The sequence below is a fragment of the Dermochelys coriacea genome, chromosome 2 (genome assembly GCF_009764565.3).
Source record: "Dermochelys coriacea isolate rDerCor1 chromosome 2, rDerCor1.pri.v4, whole genome shotgun sequence".
In the NCBI taxonomy this organism is placed as follows: Eukaryota; Metazoa; Chordata; order Testudines; family Dermochelyidae; genus Dermochelys; species Dermochelys coriacea.
The window spans coordinates 24,956,825-24,979,889 of NC_050069.1; the positions used below are offsets into that span (position 1 = coordinate 24,956,825).

General features: G+C 43.9%; 1 protein-coding gene and 1 long non-coding RNA gene across 3 annotated transcripts in view; one reads left to right on the forward strand and one right to left on the reverse strand.

Moving 5' to 3' along the window:
* The window catches only part of SNTB1 (syntrophin beta 1), a 178,864-nt gene that overhangs the window by 153,696 nt on the left and 2,103 nt on the right, over positions 1–23,065 (forward strand). Inside the window, exons 5-6 of one of the 2 annotated variants that reach the window (XM_038392301.2) lie at positions 9,446–9,642; positions 18,529–18,719. In XM_038392301.2, the coding sequence (XP_038248229.1) occupies positions 9,446–9,642; positions 18,529–18,719 (388 nt within the window). The remainder of the gene's footprint in view (positions 1–9,445; positions 9,643–18,528; positions 18,720–23,065) is intronic. The other variant, XM_038392302.2, reaches the window with a different exon arrangement.
* On the reverse strand, positions 9,515–23,041 carry LOC122458606. Its single transcript, XR_006278672.1, has 2 exons — positions 22,927–23,041; positions 9,515–11,728 (listed from the first exon to the last, which is right to left on the reverse strand). It is a non-coding gene; the product is annotated as an uncharacterized LOC122458606 (long non-coding RNA).

The following is a 23,065-nucleotide window of genomic DNA, read 5'->3' on the forward strand; positions in this document are numbered from 1 at the left end:
GGATAAAGGAGCTTGCATTAAATGAAATAACACTAATAATGACTTGTGCCACAGATGGGGTTTTAAAAAACTCAAGCAATACTGGATAGATTTCAGAGTAGCAGCCATGTTAGTCTGTATTTGCAAACAGAAAAGGAGGACTTGTGGTACCTTAGCGACTAACAAATGTATTTGAGCATAAGCTTTCGTGAGCTACAGCTCACTTCTCTCTCTCTCTTCTTTGTTTAGGGGATACATATTGTACCAACATGTAGGTATTACAGTAGCCATGTTGTGCAGGATACACGAAGTGAGAAATCCTTGCCCGGGGAGCAGAGACTGGAGACACGGTTGTATAAGTATTGCTGCTTTGCGATGTTACGTGCTCTGAGCTACACAGAGCACATTGTTCAGCTAAATCAAGAAGGGCAGCCAGAACAGTCCACCTAGCTAGGGTGTAAGATTAATCACATTAGGCACACTGAGGCATGTTGGCAGGACAGTGAAGGGACGCGATTTGCTGCTGCCGCCCATGCCATGCCAGCTGAGGGAATAAAAGAAACACATTAGTCTCTTGGACTCTCAGTTCAGTACCTCACACACAACACTGATTTCACCCCTAAAGACAGATTAAAGTCAAGATAGTATTTGCCATATTTCTTCAGTACTTCCCCACCCATCCCTTATTTTTCTCCTAACCTTCAGGCTTTTGAGGGAGAAGTTGGCCTTTTTTGCACCCTCTTTGGCCCCAAAACAAACAAACTAAAGCTCTTCCGTGGCCACATCCATCCCCCAGTGAAGTCGATGGAAATCTTTCCACTGATTTAAGTGGGGAGTTGTATTGGACCCTAAATCAGTGGTTCTCAAACTTTTGTACTGGTGACCACTTCCACATAGCAAGCCTCTGAGTGCGACCCCCTTTTTAAATTAAAAACACTTTTTTATATATTTAACACCACTATAAATGCTGGAGGCAAAGCGGGGCTTGGGGTGGAAGCTGACAGCTCATGACCCCCCCATGTAATAAGCTCGCAATCCCCTGAGGGGTCCTGACCCCCAGTTTGAGAACCCCTGCCCTAAATGCTTGGACAATAAGTGCACTTGGAATAATGTTTTAAGCCTTTTTTAAACAACTCGGACTGGGTAAAAATTTCAAATGAACCGAAGTCCCATTTTCAATATTGACGTAGGCACATAGGAGCTTTGGTTCCATACACTTTCATTGAGACTTAGGGCTTGTCAATCTGAACTACTAGACTGCAGCAAGTTGGGGTGTGAATCTACCCTGCCCTAGTCTGCTGTGGTTAACAGTTTCTGTGCACTCTGACACATGTTAACAGTTTATTAATTCACTTTGAGCTAGTGCCATTTCAAAGAGGACTAGATCAGGCTACTGTAAAGAGCCAGTAAAGGACATTAGCACGCAGACCAGAGGCGGCTGGTGCGGGTTAGATTCCCACTCCACTTTGCTGTGGTCAAAGTAGACAAACCCATAGGCTCCAAGGGCCCAGATCTTCAAAGTATTTAGGCATCTAAATCCCACTTATTTTAATGGGAGAGTAGCCTGGATGCCTCTGGCTACATCTACACTACAGCCTATGTTGGTATAACGTACATCACATAAGTTACATCAACATAAGCGCTGGTGTGTACAGCTTTTCCAGCCTACATAGCTACCACCGCTTGCAGGGGTGGTTTTGTTATGCCGATGGAAGAGCTCTGTCTTATTGGCATAGAGCGTCTTCACCAGATGCACTGCAGCTGTACTGCTGTATGTGTAGACATGCACTAAGTCTCTATTGAAAATGGGATTTAGGGCCCTAAGTCACTTGGGCACTTTGGAAAAGGTTAACTCAGATCTTTTAAAGTGTGTGTGTGTGTGTGTGTGCGCGCATGTTGTAATTCTATCCCTCTCCCCATTTACAATGGATACAGTATTGCCTGTGTGTCAGGGACAAATGAAAGTGACGCCTGACTGTGCTGGGACATAGGCTATGTCTACACTTACCATGGATCCCCACGCTGCTGCGATCGATGCATCAGGGGTCGAATTAGTAGGTCTAGTGAAGACCTCCTAAATCGACGGCAGAGCACTTTTTCTGTTGACTCTGGTACTCCACCGAGAAAGAGAGGAGTAAGTAAGTCGATGAGAGAGTATTTCCTGTCAACCCAGTGCGGTGTAGACACCACAGTAAATTGATCTAAGCTACACTGATTCCAGCTACATTATTCATGACAGAAGCAGCGGCTTCTAGGCTTATGAGAAACCTTTAGCTGGTAGTAAGGAGGGTATTTAAAGAGGAATACAGGGCCAGATATTCCTGGTGAGACCATTGTAGATCATCTTCAGTATCCTGCCTACAGTAGCATCCTATTCCTGATGCTTAAGAAAATGAAGACAGGGAAAATCAATGACACAATGGACCTAGACACTTGTGCAATGACACAGTGAAATTGGGCAAAAAATATCCTTTAGAATTCATGTGATTTCACTTTCTGAAGCTCTGAATGTGAGCAGATTATGCCTGGAAACACACATTTTGCTGATCTGTTTGTGGGTAGGTGGGTTTTCACTGTTTGGAAATCCTACGTATTTTTGAATCAATTAACCCTGTCTACTACTGGCTGTGGTGTCTTTTTTTTTAAACATCCTGTTACTTTTGTATTCTGTTCAAAGCCCAGTGGGACTCTTAATTTGATTATCTGCCATACATAGTATGTGTGTGTGTGTGGCGGGGGGTGGGGGGCTTGGTGTTTTTTTTAAAGCATGCAGTTTACTACTGATGTGGACTACTACTTTCAGACATTTGTTAGTGATTAGCCTGCCCACTGGCACATTCTCTAATACCCTTCTGTGAATTGACTGGTGCAATTTATAACTTTTCACCTGGAAAGTTTGCAGACAGCATGTTGTAATCTTGGCTGTTCCCATCTTTCTGCTTTTTTATGAGTCCTTGGGAAAACATTTTTGCTAAGCTAAAGCAGATTTGAAATGCTGCTGAACACTGAAAAAGTTCAGTAGCAGATACTATTGTACAGAGTCCTGTTCAATCTACCTTAGGCAACGAGCAGAGGAAGGTAGGTATGGAGGTAGGATAAGGGGTACAGTATTTCTACTGCACTGTAGTAGCAGAATTTCAACCTGTCCCTGTTTGCTTGTCAGTTTGCCACCAGTAGGTTTACATGGATCTGTCTTTTTTTTCTTTTTCTTATTTAATGTTTGATTTTTTTTTTTCAATATTTCAACATATAAATGTTAGGCATCCATATAAGACCTAAAGAACAACATCAGTCTGTAGTTCCAGGTTTGTGTGGAATATGGCTCATATATAATAGAGATAGGTTTAAATGATACACTGGGAGGCATTGTACTCTAGGACTACAAGAGGCGATTGGGAGTTAGGGCTCCTGCATTTTGGTGCTGAGTCTGAGACATTTTTGCCATAATATGTGTGTTTCAGTTTGCTCTCATTTGTCCAACAGGGATAACAATACTTACCCACCGCACAGGAGTGTGTGCAGCTTAAAAAATTCAATGTTAAATGTGTGTAAAGTGCTGTAGAAGTTAAAAAAACCAACCACCCTAAAATAAAACTGCATTACATATCATAGTAGACATGAACAAAATGCTAAGTCCTAGATTCTGATTTAATATTAACCACCTACACATTATGATGCCAAAAAACTAATACAAAGCTACATCCTGGGTCCTAAATGGTGTTAACTTGGTTAGTAGTTAATGCCTTTGTCTGGAAACATTCCTGATGCTTTGGAACACAAATCAGCAAATAGCTTTTGTTGTTAATTAATCATAGAATCATAGAATATCAGGGTTGGAAGGGACCTCAGGAGGTCATCTAGTCCATTGGTGCTCAAAGCTGGTCTGCCGCTTGTTCAGGGAAAGCCCCTGGCGCACCGAACCGGTTTGTTTACCTGCCGTGTCCGCAGGTTCGGCCGCTCACGGCTCCCACTGGCTGCGGTTCGCCGCTCCAGGCCAATGGGGGCTGCGGGAAGCGGCATGGGCCAAGGGACTTGCTGGCCGCCCTTCCCACAGCCCCCACTGGCCTGGAGCGGCGAACCGCGGCCAGTGGAAGCCACAATCAGCTGAACCTGCGGACACGGCAGGTAAACAAACTGGTCTGGCGTGCCAGGGGCTTTTCCTGAATAAACGGCAGACCAGCTTTGAGAACCCCGATCTAGTGCAACCTCCTGCTCGAAGTAGGACCAATCCCCAATTTTTGCCCCAGATCCCTAAATGGCCCCCTCAAGGATTGAACTCAGAACCCTGGGTTTAGCAGGCCAATGCTGAAACCACTGGGCTATCTCTGCCCCGCCCCCCTCAGCTTAGACATTTGATGATCACAATTACTGTGTGTTATGTTTAATTTATCTAGGTATTTCTAACGTTCCCCACACTGTTATCTGAGCACCAAGCTGTTGTGAGTACTCCCCAGTTCCACAAACACTATTTCCACAACATGACTAGAAAAACCTTCAACCAACCCAAAATGTGGAGAGTGCTTGCAAATTTGTATTGCTTTCTCCCTTTAGGGTCTGAAAGCTTAGTATTATCTTATCTTGAGTCTTCCAGTGATGTTACATTAGGGACAAAACTAGGATGAGTGAGCAGGGAGGGACAGATTTCCAAAGGGCATAGCTGTTCAAGAGCAGGTCTCATGGGGGAAGTCAAACTGGGGAGTGTCCTGTGGAGAAAAGGAGTAATGTTACATGATTAGTTTTTTCAAAGCTTTCTGCTAGACTGAGCTGCTTGTTGACTGCACTTGATGAAGAACTTAAATCAATGCCTACTGACATAAACCTAAGCTGCGCAGTTGAATACCTGCTTTGAAAATACTCCCCAGGGTGTCAGTGAGAATTTCACTTTCATTTGTGAAGATTTTTCTGAGCTGCAACAAATGCCTGAGATTCTTTTCATATCATTAAAGTAAAATGCAGACCACAGAGTCCCACCTAGCACCAACACCTTGGTTTGTACTCCTCATCTCATGGTACTGTGCATACATAAATAATGGAAAAATGGAGAAGGTAGACAGAATACAAATAGAAGAGGGAGCAATCAGATAAACTGAAAAACTAATCTGTGTTTACAGCTCTCTACAGAATGTAAAGAGGGGCATTTTACAGTAACTGTCTATCCCTAATACACCTCATATCAACTTAATCCTGAGCAGACTGGTTTATAATTACTAACATTCTTATGCCCTCTGGCGGCTGCTCTGAGTTCTGGTGAAAAAGCTCTAGAAGCTCTTAGTGCTTCTTAGACATATGCTATATCTCAGGGGTTCTCAACCTTTTTCTTTTTGAGCCCCCCCCCCCCCAGCATGCTATAAAAACTCCACGGTCCACCGGAGCCACAATAACTGTTTTTCTGCATATAAAAGCCAGGGCCGGCATTAAGGCATAGCAAGCAGGACAGTTGCCCACGCCACAGGACCCCCCCCCCCAAAGCTACATTGCTCAGGATTCGACTTCAGCCCCGGGTGGCAGGGCTCTGGGCTTCAGCCCCATGCAGTAAGGCTTTGGCTTTCTGCCCTGGGCCCCAGCGAGTCTAATGCTGCCCTGCTTGGCGGACCCCCTGAAACCTGCTCATGGCCCCCAGGGAGCCTTGGACCCCTGGTTGAGGACCACTGGGTGGATCTTATATCTTGGAAAGTCTGTCCTGTTGAGTAACCTTCAGGTGACTGCACTGGCTGAAAGTTGAAGGTTATGCTAATGACTAGCTTCCAGTCTATCTCTGGAGTTCTTTTTAGTGTCCACCATTGAATAACCCTCAGCTGACCTCTTTTTAATATGAATGGCGAAAGATGTGCATGCTAGTAAATATGCTGACATTCCATAATGTTATTAGGACTGTTGACAAGCTCTCAAAGTGGTTTTGCATATCTCCTCAAATGAAGACCTGATTTTTACGTCAATCAGCCAGTTTGAGCAGCTAAATAACATGCTGTGGTTTCGCAAAAAGAACTGGTTTAGCTGGCTTTCTTTAATGGCTGTCAGGTTTTTCAGTAGCCTGATGTTTCCAATATTTCATATGAACAGCAATAGTATTGGCCAAAAGGAGTCTTGGGAGTCCTTTGTCTCAGACTTAAAGACCTAAGTAATGATATCCCATAATATTAACTCCCTGCTGAATACCTGTCTAGTTCATGTCTTACTGCAGGACTTTGCAAAGCCTGATCTCTAACTGGATGTACAATTGATGCCATCCATGATGAGCAGAATTTTAAATAATGTACCTAAAGTTCTAGTATTCAGAGTAAGTAAGAAGGTAGTGGTGTGAATAAGAAAGTAGGGAATAAATATGGTTCATACTGGATGTGACACTATGGTACTAGATAGGTCCAACATGCTGCTCGTGTCTGTCAACATATTGTAGGACCAGTAAAGTTAGGCCTGCTGTATTACTGACGTTATCGATAACATGTGATGCCATTTTCCTGTAGAAGTGAACTAGTTTTAGGCACTTACTATCTCGGAGTATGTAGTTTCCAAATTGAGTGGCACAGTGTGTGACAAGTGCTGGGAAATACTTAGTAGAGCAAAAAGAAAAGGAGTACTTGTGGCACCTTAGAGACTAATAAATTTATTTGAGCATAAGCTTTCGTGAGCTACAGCTCACTTCATCGGATGCATCGGATGCTGTAGCTCACGAAAGCTTATGCTCAAATAAATTTGTTAGTCTCTAAGGTGCCACATGTACTCCTTTTCTTTTTGCGAATATAGACTAACACGGCTGCTACTCTGAAACTTAGCAGAGCAGTTAATGAACTCTGTCCACAGCAGAAAGGATGTGACAGAGGACTTTGAAATAGTTTCTAGTATACAATTTCTCATGGGCAATAATGTTAAGTCTGTACTTTGTGACTTACTGTTTTATAACAACAGGTTGATATTGTAAAACATCCTCTATCTATGGCTCTCAAACCTCCTTACTAAAAATGGCTTGTCATTGGGGCAGTGTGAAAGTGATTACTATACCCATTGTGTGTATTGGGGAACTGAGGCCCAGACATGCTGTATGCAGTGTTGTTGTGGAGAGCTCTGTGTAAGCTCGAAAGCTTATCTCTCACCAACAGAAGTTGGTCCAACAAAAGATATTGCCTCACCCATCGTGTCACCCAGGCATGCTGTCATTTATCCAAGGAAGTTAGAAGCAGAACCAGGAATATACCCAGGAGTACTGACTCCCAGACCTCCGCTCTGATAGTCAAGGGCCAGATGGCTCTTGCAGAGTTTTCACCATATTGTCCCACTAGGAGTGGGGGAGAGAGCCCTGCAGAACAAACTGGGGACTCAGAAGGCCTCCACACAAGCTCTGATTCTTCCTCTTCCTCCATCGAGTCGCATGGCTGCCAGGGAGGTGGGCTATCAGCTGTCCTCAGAATCTCCCGCAAAAGATGGGAGGGTGCCAAAGCTCGGAAAGGGGCTGTGGCAGTTAATGCCTCAAGCTATGCCTGCCTTCCAGGATGGAAGTGGGGTACTGTGATCACATACAGCTCTGTGGAAGAGGCACATTTCCCCAGCCACATGGTCAGAGGCAGATCTGCACATAGTAACCTGGCCCTGCTTTAATTTCGCATGCTTTATCTTTTTTAAATCAAGGAAATTGATCAGAAGCTACAAATACATGGAAAGTTTCTATCAAGTCAAAGATGGACAAACCTAGAAAACTTTATATCCTGGCAGGAAAGAAATCGCACTTCTGGAGGAGTGGGCCAGATCCTCAGCTTGTATAAATTGGCCTACCTCTGTTATTTATACCAACTGAGGATCTGGCCCATTATGTCTTTCAAAAATCTCCCTGCTCCAGGCATAATGTCTTTGCCTTTATGATTTTATCTATTCAGATGAACTTTTGTGTACAGTACTCTCTAAGGGGCAATGTTTCAGAATGGAGGCATCTGATTCTCCAATGCCAAAGTCCTGTTGCTTCACTTCCTTTTTATTTTATAAAACACTGTCTTCATTAAACAGTACCGTTCTGTGATGTCAGGCACAAGGAATCTTTTTTTAAGGTGTGCAAAATAAATCGTTAGTTGGGAATTAATATTTAAATTTAGGGATTATTTTACATTGCAGGTATTGGAGCAGTGACCTTTTGTTATATATTGTCTCTGTGTATAACATTTATAATTTACATACGGTGATATTAAAAAAAAGACACATTTATATTCCTGTTTTCTTCAGGTGTCAGTTTTATAAGAATCTTCCTGGTTACAGTTTAACAGTCTCTCCGAGATTTATTGTTTAACCCTTAAATTGTGAAATGTTTCTCTGCATTCATCATTACAATTGAACTGTTGCAATGTCCTTGAATTACTTCTCTAACTTCCTGCACATACACCCACCCCTTAAAAATGTGGATAATCTCAAGGAGAAAAGAGATATTTGGATGTCAATTTTATCTTAAAATGGCTTTTTCTGAAATTTAGCTTTTGGGCTATATGACTCTTTGCCACTCTGAATATCAGCTGGTTGTCCTGGAGTAAAAGTAGCTTCAATTTTTCTTTGTTCTACAAATGTAAGAGAAAAGTTCAAGTTTACAGTTAGCTGGTGCACTTGAAATTATTTGCGCTTTAGTTGTTTAAGGAAAAATATGTACAAGATTGTACTAGGTATCTGCCCTTAGATGTTTTATAGGAGCCTGTTACCTTGTTATCTAAGGCTAGGCTGCAGATTTTTAGGTTTTTAACAAACATACATTTTGCCATTGGAAGGAAGAGGTTTCTCTCTATGTAATGTTATCTGAATTAGCGCTCATATCTCTGAAGCAAAGCATACAGTTTATGGCTTAAGCATTAAGACCAGAATCAGGTGCATAATTATGTAGCTAATTTTTATGCACAATTGCCACAATCCCTGATGCAAATTAAATGTTTTGTACACCCAGTTGACAGGGTGTCTAAATATTCATCTGTTTAGACATTGTGTTGCTCCTTTGTATGTGAAGTTGTTTTAATTGTGAGGCAGACTTGGTGCTTGCTGCCCTGTGCTTTCAATGTTTTGAAAATCAGGCTCAGCAAGTATCATTTCTAGTCCAAATGAGAGAGAACTAGGATAATATACAACCACAAACCCAAGATTTTGGGGCTGCTTGGTTGGGTTGTGTCCAGTTCCTGGAAGACGTGTCCACATCACAAAAACCATCCCCCACAACTAATACTATTTGCCACTCTTGTTGGCAGCCTCAGCAGGGACGTCAAGCTCTGAGTGGACTTGGAAACTGAATTACTCTTTCTCCCATATGCCGGTCTGTGTTAAGACCTCTTGCCCTGCTTCTACTCATTCTGTACCTGTTGTGTGGATAAACAGAAGCCTTCAGTCTCCAAGGCTGTTACTCTCGAACTTTTCGTCAGCACTAAATTCACTCCATGACTGTGCGACATGAAACTGAGCAGTGTCAAGCAATGCAAGCATTTTATTTTGTTTTTAAATCCAATTTCAGGTTGGTCCATTCAGGTCCTGGTAAGGGATCCCCACAATCTGGGGTGGATTTATCTTTTGCAACGCGCACCGGTACAAGGCAAGGGATTGAAACCCATCTCTTCAGGACAGAGACTAGCAGAGACCTCTCACTGTGGACAAGGAACATAGTGCAGGGCTGCCACAATTCAGCTGAGCTGATCACAGAAATCACAACCTGTGAGTAACACTTGGAAGTTCTTCTTTACGTTGAGTCACTTTGGCATTTGTCCATAGGCCTGTTTCTCAGTGCGAGAATCAAAATGCTGGATCTGTGATCATTAGTCCGGGATCAATGCTTGGAGAAGTTTGTTGGTTTCTCCAAGTTATTTCCACTGGAACTGACTGAAACTTCAGAATGTAGACAAAATGTTTCTGTGAAAAGTTCATTAATGCTTTTGCAGCCAGCTCTTAACTTCTATAGTAACTGTGGCAAATTGTGTGTTTTCAGGCCCCCTACGGTGTCATTCTGACTTCCATTTTGCTCTTTTCGTCCTCATTCTGATACGAATCTAGCAGCCAATAATGCATGGAGGGCTAGAGTCAGAGATGGGGACCTCATGCTTTTGGGAAGTGATTGTCATGATGAGAAAGGAAGGGCTCCTGCTGCTGCTATGTTTCTGTTTCAAAGGCCCACAGCTCTGTGACCCCTGGAAGGAACATCCTCGTGGAGTAAGAGGAAATATTGGGGGGAGGGAGTAAAGGTTACTGGTGAGCTGGTTGGGGCACCTGTCTGAAAAGAAGAGTGGGTAAGGTAGGAGCCATAAATATCCAAAATTCACAAATAGATATTGGCCATTACCCAGCTTGACCTGCTTTTTTTAAAATAAAAAATGGGGAGCAGTCTAATAACAATGGGTGCAAACCACCTCCTCCTTTAAGACAATCTACCTTCCTTCTAACATGCAGTCAAGATTGAGTGACTGAGCACGGCAGTCTGTCTTCTTAGGGCTTGTCTACATGGGGAAAATGGCATAACTATTCTGGATGATCTCCCTGTCTGGATGCTCTCATTCTGGAATACGAGCATTCACAAGCTGAGTTATTCCAGAATAACAATAGGGCTTCAAATTCACACCTCACCTTATTTCAGATTAACTTCCCATGCGGACAAGCCCATATTTTGGTCAACTGATCTTAAATACCTGGCTGAGCCCCCTTCACCCTGCCATTCCTATTTGTTGGTTTGCCTTCTTACTTGTTCAAAGGGGTGCAGTTCTCGCTGTTCAAGACCCATCCCCAAAACCTGTAAAATCCTTGTTTTGTGATCTCTTTGCCACCCACTCTTTCTTTTCATCAATGCTGGTAAAATTGGGTACTCAATTTTACTTGAAGGTCTAAGTCTCATCTGGCACTCAGTCCCCGAGCTAACCTAAAGGTTAAATCAGCCATGCTGCAGATTTCCTGCTGCAATAGATGCTGGTTACAATTACAGGGTCTTTTTTCAATTACAAGGAAACTAATTAGTACTCAAAAGTGTCTTTATCTTTGTTGAAATTCTTCAGTGATTCCCTCTGCAGCTTTTAACTTTTGATGCTCATTTTGTGCTTGAAAAGAGAGGCTGACTCTCTGAATGTCTGTTTTGGAAGCAGGGGTGCTACCTGAATCTTAAGGTTAATGAGATTTTATTTTGTATCTTGGCATTCAGAGATGCACACAAACATGAAGGGTGAGACAAATTAGGTCCAGGGGAATGACTTTTTTTATTTACTCCCTACAACGCCCAACAAATTAATTTAACTATATATATTTGACTCCTGTTTGGGTGTTGTAAAGCAGAATGAATTTCAGTAGTCTTTCACAGGCTGGAGGCGTAGAACAAGGACTTGATTAATTTACTGTAGGTCTATATCAAATGTGAAGTTTCACCAGGTATCAGTCAGTTCTCAGAGTGCTGCTTTTCATAGTCCTTCTCCACAGCTCTTCAGTCCAGCCTTTAAAAATAACACTTTGTTTTAATGCTAAGTGGTATAAACTGTTCTAATTTTAGGGCATGTCCGCACAGCTCTGATTTTGTGGCCAATGACAGGCAGTTATCTTAACTGCTTACAAGTAACACAGCTCAGTTTACATCATCCACTCACCTGCCTTTCTTCCGTCCACACCCGACACTTATCTGCCTAGCTGCATCCTGACGAAGACATTCATGTCAGTTGATCCACTGTGCCTCTGTAAGGAGTAGTGTCCTGAGGAGCTGCCCATGAAGCCAGATCAGCTGCTCACGGGGCAATGCATTTGGAAGTGTCCTAGTGCAGAGAGGGAGCCTCTTGGGAGAAAGGAGGACCAACCAGACTAGTTACTCAGACCAGCAGTAGCAAAAGCTTCCTAAAAGTGTGTGTGGGGGGGGCCCACCAGCGCCCAAACCATGGCCACACCACCCCTTCCCACCAAGCCTCCACCCTGCCCCTTCTCCCTAGTCCCCACCCCACGCAGCCTCTTCCCCCCAAGATTCCAGTCCTCACTTGCTCCTCTCCCCACACACCTGTCCCTTGCCCTGATAGCTGGTAAAAAGTGGGAGGGCCAGGCCCCCCCCCCATTCCGGTACCCCTGACTCAGACACAATTTGGGGTTCTATCTGTACTGCATAAAACAAACCCATTTGAAACACTTATGGAGAGGATTGCAGAGAGAACTTCAAACTAGAACATGTAGCTATCTTTGAATAGTTAGGAACAGAGTATGGAGCAACTGATCTCATATTGGACGTCAGGGGAAGGCATAGTACCCTACAGGTACATGAGGGGCTTATTTCCAGGTAGAACTCCAGGCAGATGAAGGTAAGACTGCACTCCTCTTGAGCAAGGAGTCAATCATTCAGGTAAGTATACCTATAAACAGTCAATGAGTGGCATTGTGGATGTAACCAATAGCCTTGCCCTGCTGAGCACAGGAACAGCAGTAAACAGATCAGAAGGAACAACTAATTTCACCTGCTCTCTATCCCTGAGCAAGAGCAAAGGATGAGGAAGGGCTTTACATATGTCTGATGGAAATTCGGTTGAAAGTTAACTGGTTCCAGTTGGCAATCAAATTTTGGAACTCACCCTCTTGTAGAAATCACAGAGCAGCAGAAACCAAGAGAATCCTGTGAAAGGACTCTAGTGAAACCTACTAGAATTCCCATGGGAGTTGGTACTGTGTGTGTGTTTATTATGTATAAAACACACACAACTATATATGTTAAAGGAAACTCAGTGAAAGACAATTAAGATGGCTAAGGAATAGTGACTCTGAAATACAGAATAAAGACACACAATCTTTTCTCACCCTGACATTCAAATCCACACCGTCTAGTTCTTTAGCTACTCATCTCCAGTCACCAGTCTCATACCCACACTACTTTAACTCTGGTTTCAGAGTAGCAGCCGTGTTAGTCTGTATTCGCAAAAAGAAAAGGAGTACTTGTGGCACCTTAGAGACTAACAAATTTATTTGAGCATAAGCTTTCGTGAGCTACAGCTCACTTCATCGGATGCATTTGGTGGAAAATACAGAGGGGAGATGGATATACACACACAGAGAACATGAAACAATGGGTTTTATCATACACACTGTAAGGAGAGTGATCACTTAAGATAAGCCATCACCAGCAGCGGTGGGGGCGGGAAGGAGGAAAACCTTTCATGGTGACAAGCAAGGTAGGCTATTTCCAGCAGTTAACAAGAACAACTGAGGAACAGTGGGGAGTGGGGTGGGAGGGAGAAATAACATGGGGAAATAGTGTTACTTTGTGTAATGACTCATCCATTCCCAGTCTCTATTCAAGCCTAAGTTAATTGTATCCAGTTTGCAAATTAATTCCAATTCAGCAGTCTCTTGTTGGAGTCTGTTTTTGAAGTTTTTTTGTTGAAGGATAGCCACCCTCAGATCTGTAATCGAGTGACCGGAGAGACTGAAGTGTTCTCCAACTGGTTTTTGAATGTTCTGTCTATCTGTTTCTTCACTTCAGCAGGTGGGTATTCATAGAATCATAGAATATCAGGGTTGGAAGGGACCCCAGAAGGTCATCTAGTCCAACCCCCTGCTCAAAGCAGGACCAAGTCCCAGTTAAATCATCCCAGCTAGGGCTTTGTCAAGCCTGACCTTAAAAACCTCTAAGGAAGGAGATTCTACCACCTCCCTAGGTAACGCATTCCAGTGTTTCACCACCCTCTTAGTGAAAAAGTTTTTCCTAATATCCAATCTAAACCTCCCCCATTGCAACTTGAGACCATTACTCCTCGTTCTGTCATCTGCTACCATTGAGAACAGTCTAGAGCCATCCTCTTTGAAACCCCCTTTCAGGTAGTTGAAAGCAGCTATCAAATCCCCCCTCATTCTTCTCTTCTGCAGACTAAACAATCCCAGCTCCCTCAGCCTCTCCTCATAAGTCATGTGCTCTAGACCCCTAATCATTTTCGTTGCCCTTCGTTGTACTCTTTCCAATTTATCCACATCCTTCCTGTAGTGTGGGGCCCAAAACTGGACACAGTACTCCAGATGAGGCCTCACCAGTGTCGAATAGAGGGGAACGATCACGTCCCTCGATCTGCTCGCTATGCCCCTACTTATACAACCCAAAATGCCATTGGCCTTCTTGGCAACAAGGGCACACTGCTGACTCATATCCAGCTTCTCGTCCACTGTCACCCCTAGGTCCTTTTCCGCAGAACTGCTGCCGAGCCATTCGGTCCCTAGTCTGTAGCGGTGCATTGGATTCTTCCATCCTAAGTGCAGGACCCTGCATTTATCCTTATTGAACCTCATTAGATTTCTTTTGGCCCAATCCTCCAATTTGTCTAGGTCCTTCTGTATCCCATCCCTCCCCTCCAGCGTATCTACCACTCCTCCCAGTTTAGTATCATCCGCAAATTTGCTGAGAGTGCAATCCACACCATCCTCCAGATCATTTATGAAGATATTGAACAAAACGGGCCCCAGGACCGACCCCTGGGGCACTCCACTTGACACCGGCTGCCAACTAGACATGGAGCCATTGATCACTACCCGTTGAGCCCGACAATCTAGCCAGCTTTCTACCCACCTTATAGTGCATTCATCCAGCCCATACTTCCTTAACTTGCTGACAAGAATGCTGTGGGAGACCGTGTCAAAAGCTTTGCTAAAGTCAAGAAACAATACATCCACTGCTTTCCCTTCATCCACAGAACCAGTAATCTCATCATAAAAGGCGATTAGATTAGTCAGGCATGACCTTCCCTTGGTGAATCCATGCTGACTGTTCCTGATCACTTTCCTCTCCTCTAAGTGCTTCAGGATTGATTCTTTGAGGACCTGCTCCATGATTTTTCCAGGGACTGAGGTTAGGCTGACCGGCCTGTAGTTCCCAGGATCCTCCTTCTTCCCTTTTTTAAAGATGGGCACTACATTAGCCTTTTTCCAGTCATCCGGGACTTCCCCCGTTCGCCACGAGTTTTCAAAGATAATGGCCAAGGGCTCTGCAATCACAGCCGCCAATTCCTTCAGCACTCTCGGATGCAATTCGTCCGGCCCCATGGACTTGTGCACGTCCAGCTTTTCTAAATAGTCCCTAACCACCTCTATCTCTACAGAGGGCTGGCCATCTCTTCCCCATTTTGTGTTGCCCAGCACAGCAGTCTGGGAGCTGACCTTGTTAGTGAAAACAGAGGCAAAAAAAGCATTGAGTACATTAGCTTTTTCCACATCCTCTGTCACTAGCTTGCCTCCCTCATTCAGTAAGGGGCCCACACTTTCCTTGGCTTTCTTCTTGTTGCCAACATACCTGAAGAAACCCTTCTTGTTACTCTTGACATCTCTTGCTAGCTGCAGCTCCAGGTGCGATTTGGCCCTCCTGATATCTTTCCTACATGCCCGAGCAATATTTTTATACTCTTCCCTGGTCATATGTCCAAGCTTCCACTTCTTGTAAGCTTCTTTTTTATGTTTAAGATCCGCTAGGATTTCACCATTAAGCCAAGCTGGTCGCCTGCCATATTTACTATTCTTTCGACTCATCGGGATGGTTTGTCCCTGTAACCTCAACAGGGATTCCTTGAAATACAGCCAGCTCTCCTGGACTCCCTTCCCTTTCATGTTAGTCCCCCAGGGGATCCTGGCCATCTGTTCCCTGAGGGAGTCAAAGTCTGCTTTCCTGAAGTCCAGGGTCCGTATCCTGCTGCTTACCTTTCTTCCCTGCGTCAGGATCCTGAACTCAACCAACTCATGGTCACTGCCTCCCAGATTCCCATCCACTTTTGCTTCCCCCACTAATTCTACCCGGTTTGTGAGCAGCAGGTCAAGAAAAGCGCTCCCCCTAGTTGGCTCCCCTAGCACTTGCACCAGGAAATTGTCCCCTACGCTTTCCAAAAACTTCCTGGATTGTCTATGCACCGCTGTATTGCTCTCCCAGCAGATATCAGGAAAATTAAAGTCACCCATGAGAATCAGGGCATGCGATCTAGTAGCTTCCGTGAGTTGCCGGAAGAAAGCCTCATCCACCTCATCCCCCTGGTCCGGTGGTCTATAGCAGACTCCCACCATGACATCACTCTTGTTGCACACACTTCTAAACTTAATCCAGAGACACTCAGGTTTTTCCACAGTTTCGTACCGGAGCTCTGAGCAGTCATACTGCTCCCTTACATACAGTGCTACTCCCCCACCTTTTCTGCCCTGCCTGTCCTTCCTGAACAGTTTATAACCATCCATGACTGTACTCCAGTCATGTGAGTTATCCCACCAAGTCTCTGTTATTCCAATCACGTCATAATTCCTTGACATCACCAGGACCTCCAGTTCTCCCTGCTTGTTTCCAAGGCTTTGTGCATTTGTATATAAGCACTTGAGATAACCTGTTGATCGCCCCTCATTCCCAGTATGAGGCAGGAGCCCTCCCCTCACAGACCTTCCTGCCTGTGCTTCCTCCCGGTATCCCGCTTTCCCACTTACCTCAGGGCTTTGGTCTCCTTCCCCCGGTGAACCTAGTTTAAAGCCCTCCTCACTAGGTTAGCCAGCCTGCTGGCAAAGATGTTCTTCCCTCTCTTCGTAAGATGGAGCCCGTCTCTGCCCAGCACTCCTCCTTCATGGAACACCATCCCATGGTCAAAGAATCCAAAGCCTTCTCTCCGACACCACCTGCGTAGCCATTCGTTGACCTCCACGATTCGACGGTCCCTACCCAGGCCTTTTCCTTCCACGGGGAGGATGGACGAGAACACCACTTGCGCCTCCAACTCCTTTATCCTTCTTCCCAGAGCCACATAGTCCGCAGTGATCCGCTCAAGGTCATTCTTGGCAGTATCATTGGTGCCCACGTGGAGTATTGTGGTTGTAGGAATGCATGATAGAGATCTTGTAGGTGTTTGTCTCTGTCTGAGGGGTTGGAGCAAATGCGGTTGTATCGTAGAGCTTGGCTGTAGACAATGGATTGTGTGGTATGATCTGGATGAAAGCTAGAGGCATGTAGGTAGGAATAGCGGTCAGTAGGTTTCCGATATAGGGTGGTGTTTATGTGACCATCGCTTATTAGCACCGTAGTTTCCAGGAAGTGGATCTCTTGTGTGGACTGGTCCAGGCTGAGGTTGATGGTGGGATGGAAATTGTTGAAATCATGGTGGAATTCCTCAAGGGCTTCTTTTCCATGGGTCCAGACGATGAAGAAGTCATCAATGTAGCGCAAGTAGAGTAGGGGCATTAGGAGACGAGAGCTGAGGAAGCGTTGTTCTAAGTCAGCCATAAAAATGTTGGCATACTGTGGGGCCATGCGCGTACCCATCGCAGTGCCGCTGATTTGAAGGTTTGACAGAGCCAGAAGAGTACCCAGAAGTCACCTACTACAGGACAGGCCCAAAAAAGAAAATAACAGAACGCCACTAGCCATCACCTTCAGCCCACAACTAAAACCTCTCCAACGCATCATCAAGGATCTACAACCTATCCTGAAGGACTACTCATCACTCTCACAGATCTTGGGAGACAGGCCAGTCCTTGCCTACAGATAGCCCCCCAATCTGAAGCAAATACTCACCAGCAACCACACACCACACAACAGAACCACTAACCCAGGAACCTATCCTTGCAACAAAGCCCGTTTCCAACTCTGTCCACATATCTATTCAGGGGATACCATCATAGGGCCTATTCACATCAGCCACACTATCAGAGGCTTGTTCACCTGCGCATCTACCAATGTGATATATGCCATCATGTGCCAGCAATGCCCCTCTGCCATGTACATCGGTCAAACTGGACAGTCTCTACGTAAAAGAATAAATGGACACAAATCAGATGTCAAGAATTATAACATTCAAAAAACAGTTGGAGAATACTTCAATCTCTCCGCTCACTCGATTACAGACCTGAGGGTGGCTATCCTTCAACAAAAAAACTTCAAAAACAGACTCCAAGGAGAGACTGCTGAATTGGAATTAATTTGCAAACTGGATACAATTAACTTAGGCTTGAATAGAGACTGGGAATGGATGGGTCATTACACAAAGTAAAACTATTTCCCCATGTTATTTCTCCCCCCCACCCCAATCCCCACTGTTCCTCAGTTGTTCTTGTTAACTGCTGGAATTAGCCTACCTTGCTTGTCACCATGAAAGGTTTTCCTCCTTTCCCCCCCCCCGCTGCTGGTGATGGCTTATCTTAAGTGATCACTCTCCTTACAGTGTGCATGATAAAAACCCATTGTTTCATGTTCTGTGTGTATATCAATCTCCCCTCTGTATTTTCTACCAAATGCATCCGATGAAGTGAGCTGTAGCTTACGAAAGCTTATGCTCAAATAAATTTGTTAGTCTCTAAGGTGCCACAGGTACTCCTTTTCTTTTTACTTTAACTCTGTTTCAGAAAAGTAACTTGAGTTTCTGTCTCTAAAAGAATGTTGGTTTCTTTTTAGTTAAATAGAATTTGGAAGAGGTTTAAAGCAGGTCAAAACGTGGAAGTAGACAGGATGACTCTGTTTCCTTTAAAAGGTATTTTCCTTGTTAATGTTGTAAGTAGAGTGGATAATAAGTCACCATAGACCTGAATGGTATTTTACAAATATAAGCTTCTTAAGGGCAGGGGTTTTGTAATCTAAATTTTGTTTTTCGTGTTCAGCTTGCACCTACAAAAACCAGGAGTGCCGTTTGACCATCCATTATGAACATGGATTCTCTCTCACAGTTGAACCACAAGATGGTGCCTTGTCGAAAACAATTGCACAGTGTCCCTATGAAAAATTAAAAATGTCTTCAGATGATGGCATTAGGATGCTTTATTTAGACTTCGGAGGCAAAGATGGAGAATTTGTAAGTACTGCATTTAGCTATGGGAATGCAGGTTACCATTTGTGCATGCAACTATTACAAGCAATTATTCTTTGCATGATTGGTATGACAGTATGCTCAATGGAGCTGACTGTCCTTGAGTTCGTGGTTTGGGGCAGGCACTTATAAACCAGCTAACATAGCTTAAATATACACGTAGAAATGATTCTTTTTCTTAGGTGGATTTCTGGTAATCAAAACGTAAATTGTTCCATGCACTATTGAACTCCTAAAGTAATAATGACTGATATCTATTAAAATTTATAAGGAAATTGGCCAGGCCTTTTATCACGATTACATGGACCTGTCCTTAGAAAGAGTCAATAAAATAAATATGGGGGAGGGATAAAATGGTAAAACCATGCAAGGAGGGAAGAATAATTTCCTGTATTTAGGGACAAATTGGGTTCCATGGTGGTCAGACACGCCAGAATTTTTGCATTTGTATGTATAAGTAAACACTTATGAAAAATGCAAACACTTGTTAACTAGAGGACTGATTTTCAAACATGCTCAGCACCCACAGTGACACTTATGGCCACATTTTCAAAAAAACCTCAGCCACCAATCTGTTGTGCACTTTTGAAAACCTGGCCACTTATTTTGGTGCCTAAATGGACTTTAAGCACTTCTGAAGATCTGGCCACAACTGTGGGTGCTAAGTTCTTTTGAAAATTCTGTTCTATGTGTCCAGTCTTGCTAGGTGCTTGCTACTCCCAGTTAAGTTACTGTAAATTGAAGGTGCTGAGTACCTAAAAGGATCAGGCTATAATGTTACACTTTAATGCCATTGACCTGCAACAGTGGGAGAGAATGGTTTAGAAAGTCATTTTCTGGAGAAACATACTGTTCCCATTATTTGAATGTAGAACAAAGAGTAGAAATAAATGGCCATTTAAAATATAGTGCCACTATTCATGGCTTTATGAAATCCTTACATCAGAAGCAAAGAACCATATCAGCTTCAAGAAAATGCAGAACAAAACATAGGCTCATTTCAAGGGTAGAGACTGTGGGCTAGATCCACAAAAAGGACTTTGGCTCAGCAACGTAGCACTTAACCCTTAGATACCCTTCCACCTAGTGGAATCCACAGCCCTGAGTTAGGTGCCCAGGCTCTGTCTATAAGGCCTAGGGAGAGTTAGGTGCCTAGGAATGGGATTCACAAAAGCCAGCAGGCTGAGCAGGGAGCTGCCTCAGCTAGCCAACAGGAAGTACTGAGGAGAGGGGTGGGGCTTAGGCAGGGTTCACGGTTCTTCATTCAAGGTTCACAGCCATGAACTCTCTGCTGGCGTTGGGAACCTAAGCCATGTCAGCTCTTTCTCACAAAAGATACAAGAGAACCCCCCCCTCCTGTCCCCACCCCTGCCAGGAGCCCAGCTGTTAGCACAGTTGCCAAGACGTGGAAGACCCAAATTCCAATCCCTGTTGCCTATAGAAATTGGGACAGTTTCAACAGGAGAGACTGAGACAGTCCTACCCCATAGCCCAGTGGTTGGGGCACTCTGCTGAGAGCTGGGAGACCCAAGTTCACATTCTTGCTCCAAATCAGACAGAGGGAACAAATGACCCCAGGACTCCTGGGGGAGCAGCCTAACCACCGGGCTAAAGGTTTCATATAGACAGCAGTAACCCCACCACCATTACTTTGTATGGGGGCTGATTGGTTAGTTAGTCTCTGAGCATGCCTACCTTAGCAGATCCCACAGTGAGTTAGTTGGGGGAAGACCTCATTTGAGGATCCTGACAGGGTATAGGCATGAGTGAGGTGCCTGGGCATCAGAACTGAGGTGATTGTGTACATGCCCAACGGCAAATATTTAGGGGCTTAGAAGACTTTATTGGTGGAAATGTAGGTGTCTAGAGAGTTTAGGCACTTACAGGGTTAATGAGCACCTAAGTGAGGGTTCTGAGGATCTAAATTTTGACTTCAGTTCCTGAAGTGGCAGTTAGGTACCTAAATCCTTGTGTGGAGCTAGCTCTATATTAACGGCAGGATTCTATAATAGAAGATTTGACTGTCCTGCTCTTCCCTACTACCTAGTGATGCCACCTGTACTATACTGTTCATGAATGTGTATGTTTATTCTATGTAGAATGAGGTCTAGCATCGAAAACAGAACAGCCATAGTTGCTATAGTGCGATCAATGGGATACAAAACATTCCATCTGCTGTTGCAGGAGATGAGGTGAAGAATCTATTTTCCTTCTGGAAACTGGCTTGACTGGCAGTTGTTGAGGCACTGGCCCTCTAGAACAGTCAGTTGTCATCTTTACCCCGTTGGCTAGTTAAAAGATGGTGCATCCTGACTGGTCCATCTTTAGCTGCTAGGATAACAAGGTCTGTGATATAAATGCACAATGACAACATGTACAGTGAACAAATATTTCAGAGACCCAGCCTACTCATATTGGAGTTGAGTTGTGCTATTAGTGTCAAAAACAGTAAGAACAAACCCTTAATGGAAAGTGACATACCTATCTGTCTACCTATTGCTGCCTTTTTTAGATGCATGTGACATTTAGAAATTATATTCTATATATCGTGAAATCCATTGTAGGCACCTACTTGTGGACCTGAAAAGGCAGCTGCCATGAGCATGTTGGTGTTAGTATAAAGCTGAAGTCAAATTGTACACTAAATATTTGGAAATGGTTCTTAAGACAGTTTGTCTACGACAGGCAGCTTCTTGTTTTATTTTCACTGAGATGCTGATACATCCTAATCTCTGAGCTGAATTATTCACTCGATCCCACCATTCTTTTGGCTTCTAAACTCAGTCCAGAATTTTTTACTGCTCTATCACTCAGAATTGGTTTTGTGTGCACACCTACATCAGGAAGTTCAAACAGAAGCATGGTGGAGACAGTTGAAATGTTCTGCAACTCTAGTCAGATACTTCACTCAGAAAAGCCTGTAAGCATGTTGCACCGTTTCTGCTGTTGCTCTGCCATCAGGCTCAGACGCGTACCGATTTTATTTTTTGCACTTGCAAAGCGGAACACATTAAACAAAAGAAAGTAGAATAAAGGCAATTTAAAAAATAAAATAAAATAAAATAAAAATTCAGGTTATTTGCCGCCTTAATGTTGAAAGGCATTTTTGGATGTGCTGTGGGAGTCAATTTGACTCAGTTCGCTAAAGCTATGTAAAAGTATGCCCTTTCAAACCACTATCTCAAACTGAGTCTTGAAGCCATGGTTCAATGCATTAACCAATCTCAGACAGTGTTCTCAGTTAGTGAGCACAGAATGACTGCTTGAATTGCTACAGCCTGCAAACCTCAGGCACTCAGCCTCTCTTTCACAATCCAAACTGTGCCCCCTAACCTTCCCCTCTCCTCTGTGAGGCTCCCTTTAACAGCTGGAACTTGAACCTGTTGGAAAACTTCAGGGGTTAAACTACTTCCACCCTCTAAACAGAACTGTTGGGATTTCCTGTGAGAGCTTTCGGCTCGGTTTATCCAGAACCCCTCATCCAGTTCTGGGAGGACACTTTATCCAGTTCTCTGGGATCCAAAACTCTCAGTTCGACTCCAGCATGTCACTCAGATTATTGTGTTAGACACCCAACAGCTCTTTGCTCCTGGTGATTTATTTACAGGGGGGCAACCACAATTCCAATTCATGTTGTACACCACAAAGTTTGTATACATCTTTCCCAGCCCCTAACATCTATACTTCTTGCATTAAAGACCAGTCGCTTTGCAGATTGTGTAAGGCAAGCTTGTATGCAGTGTTGGGCCCAGGATATTAGAGAGACAAGGTGGGTGAGGTAATACCTTTATTGGACCAACTTCTGTTGGTGAGAGAGACAAGCTTTCAGACTTACACAGAGCTCTTCTTCAGGTGTTTCCCAGAACCTGAAGAAGAACTCTGTGTAAGCTGGAAAACTTGTCTCTCTCACCAACAGAAGTTGGTCCAGTAAAAGATATTACCTCACCCATCTTGTCTCTCTAAAGCAAGCTTATCAGTTCAGGGATTTTCTCTATACTTTATTTATTCTAAACATATCCACAATAGTTAGTTTAGTTAGTTTTTGCTTCTCTTATTTACAAAAATGTATTCACAATAGTTAGTAGTTTCAGCAATTACTTGTCTAGGCTTGTTCAGCAGTTACTTGTTCAGGCATGTCTTATCTTAAGTTGGGCCTGCTCACATCAGCTAAGCCAGCCCTACAGGAACCTACCGTGTTCACTTTCTAGACCCATCAGAAAGCAAGCTCTGCAGCTCTAGGATTTTTTGCATGGTGGCAGAGTCATTCATTACTCTTAATGACCCGAGTATTTGCATCAAGACAAACTGTAGAAAAATAAGATGCAGTGTGA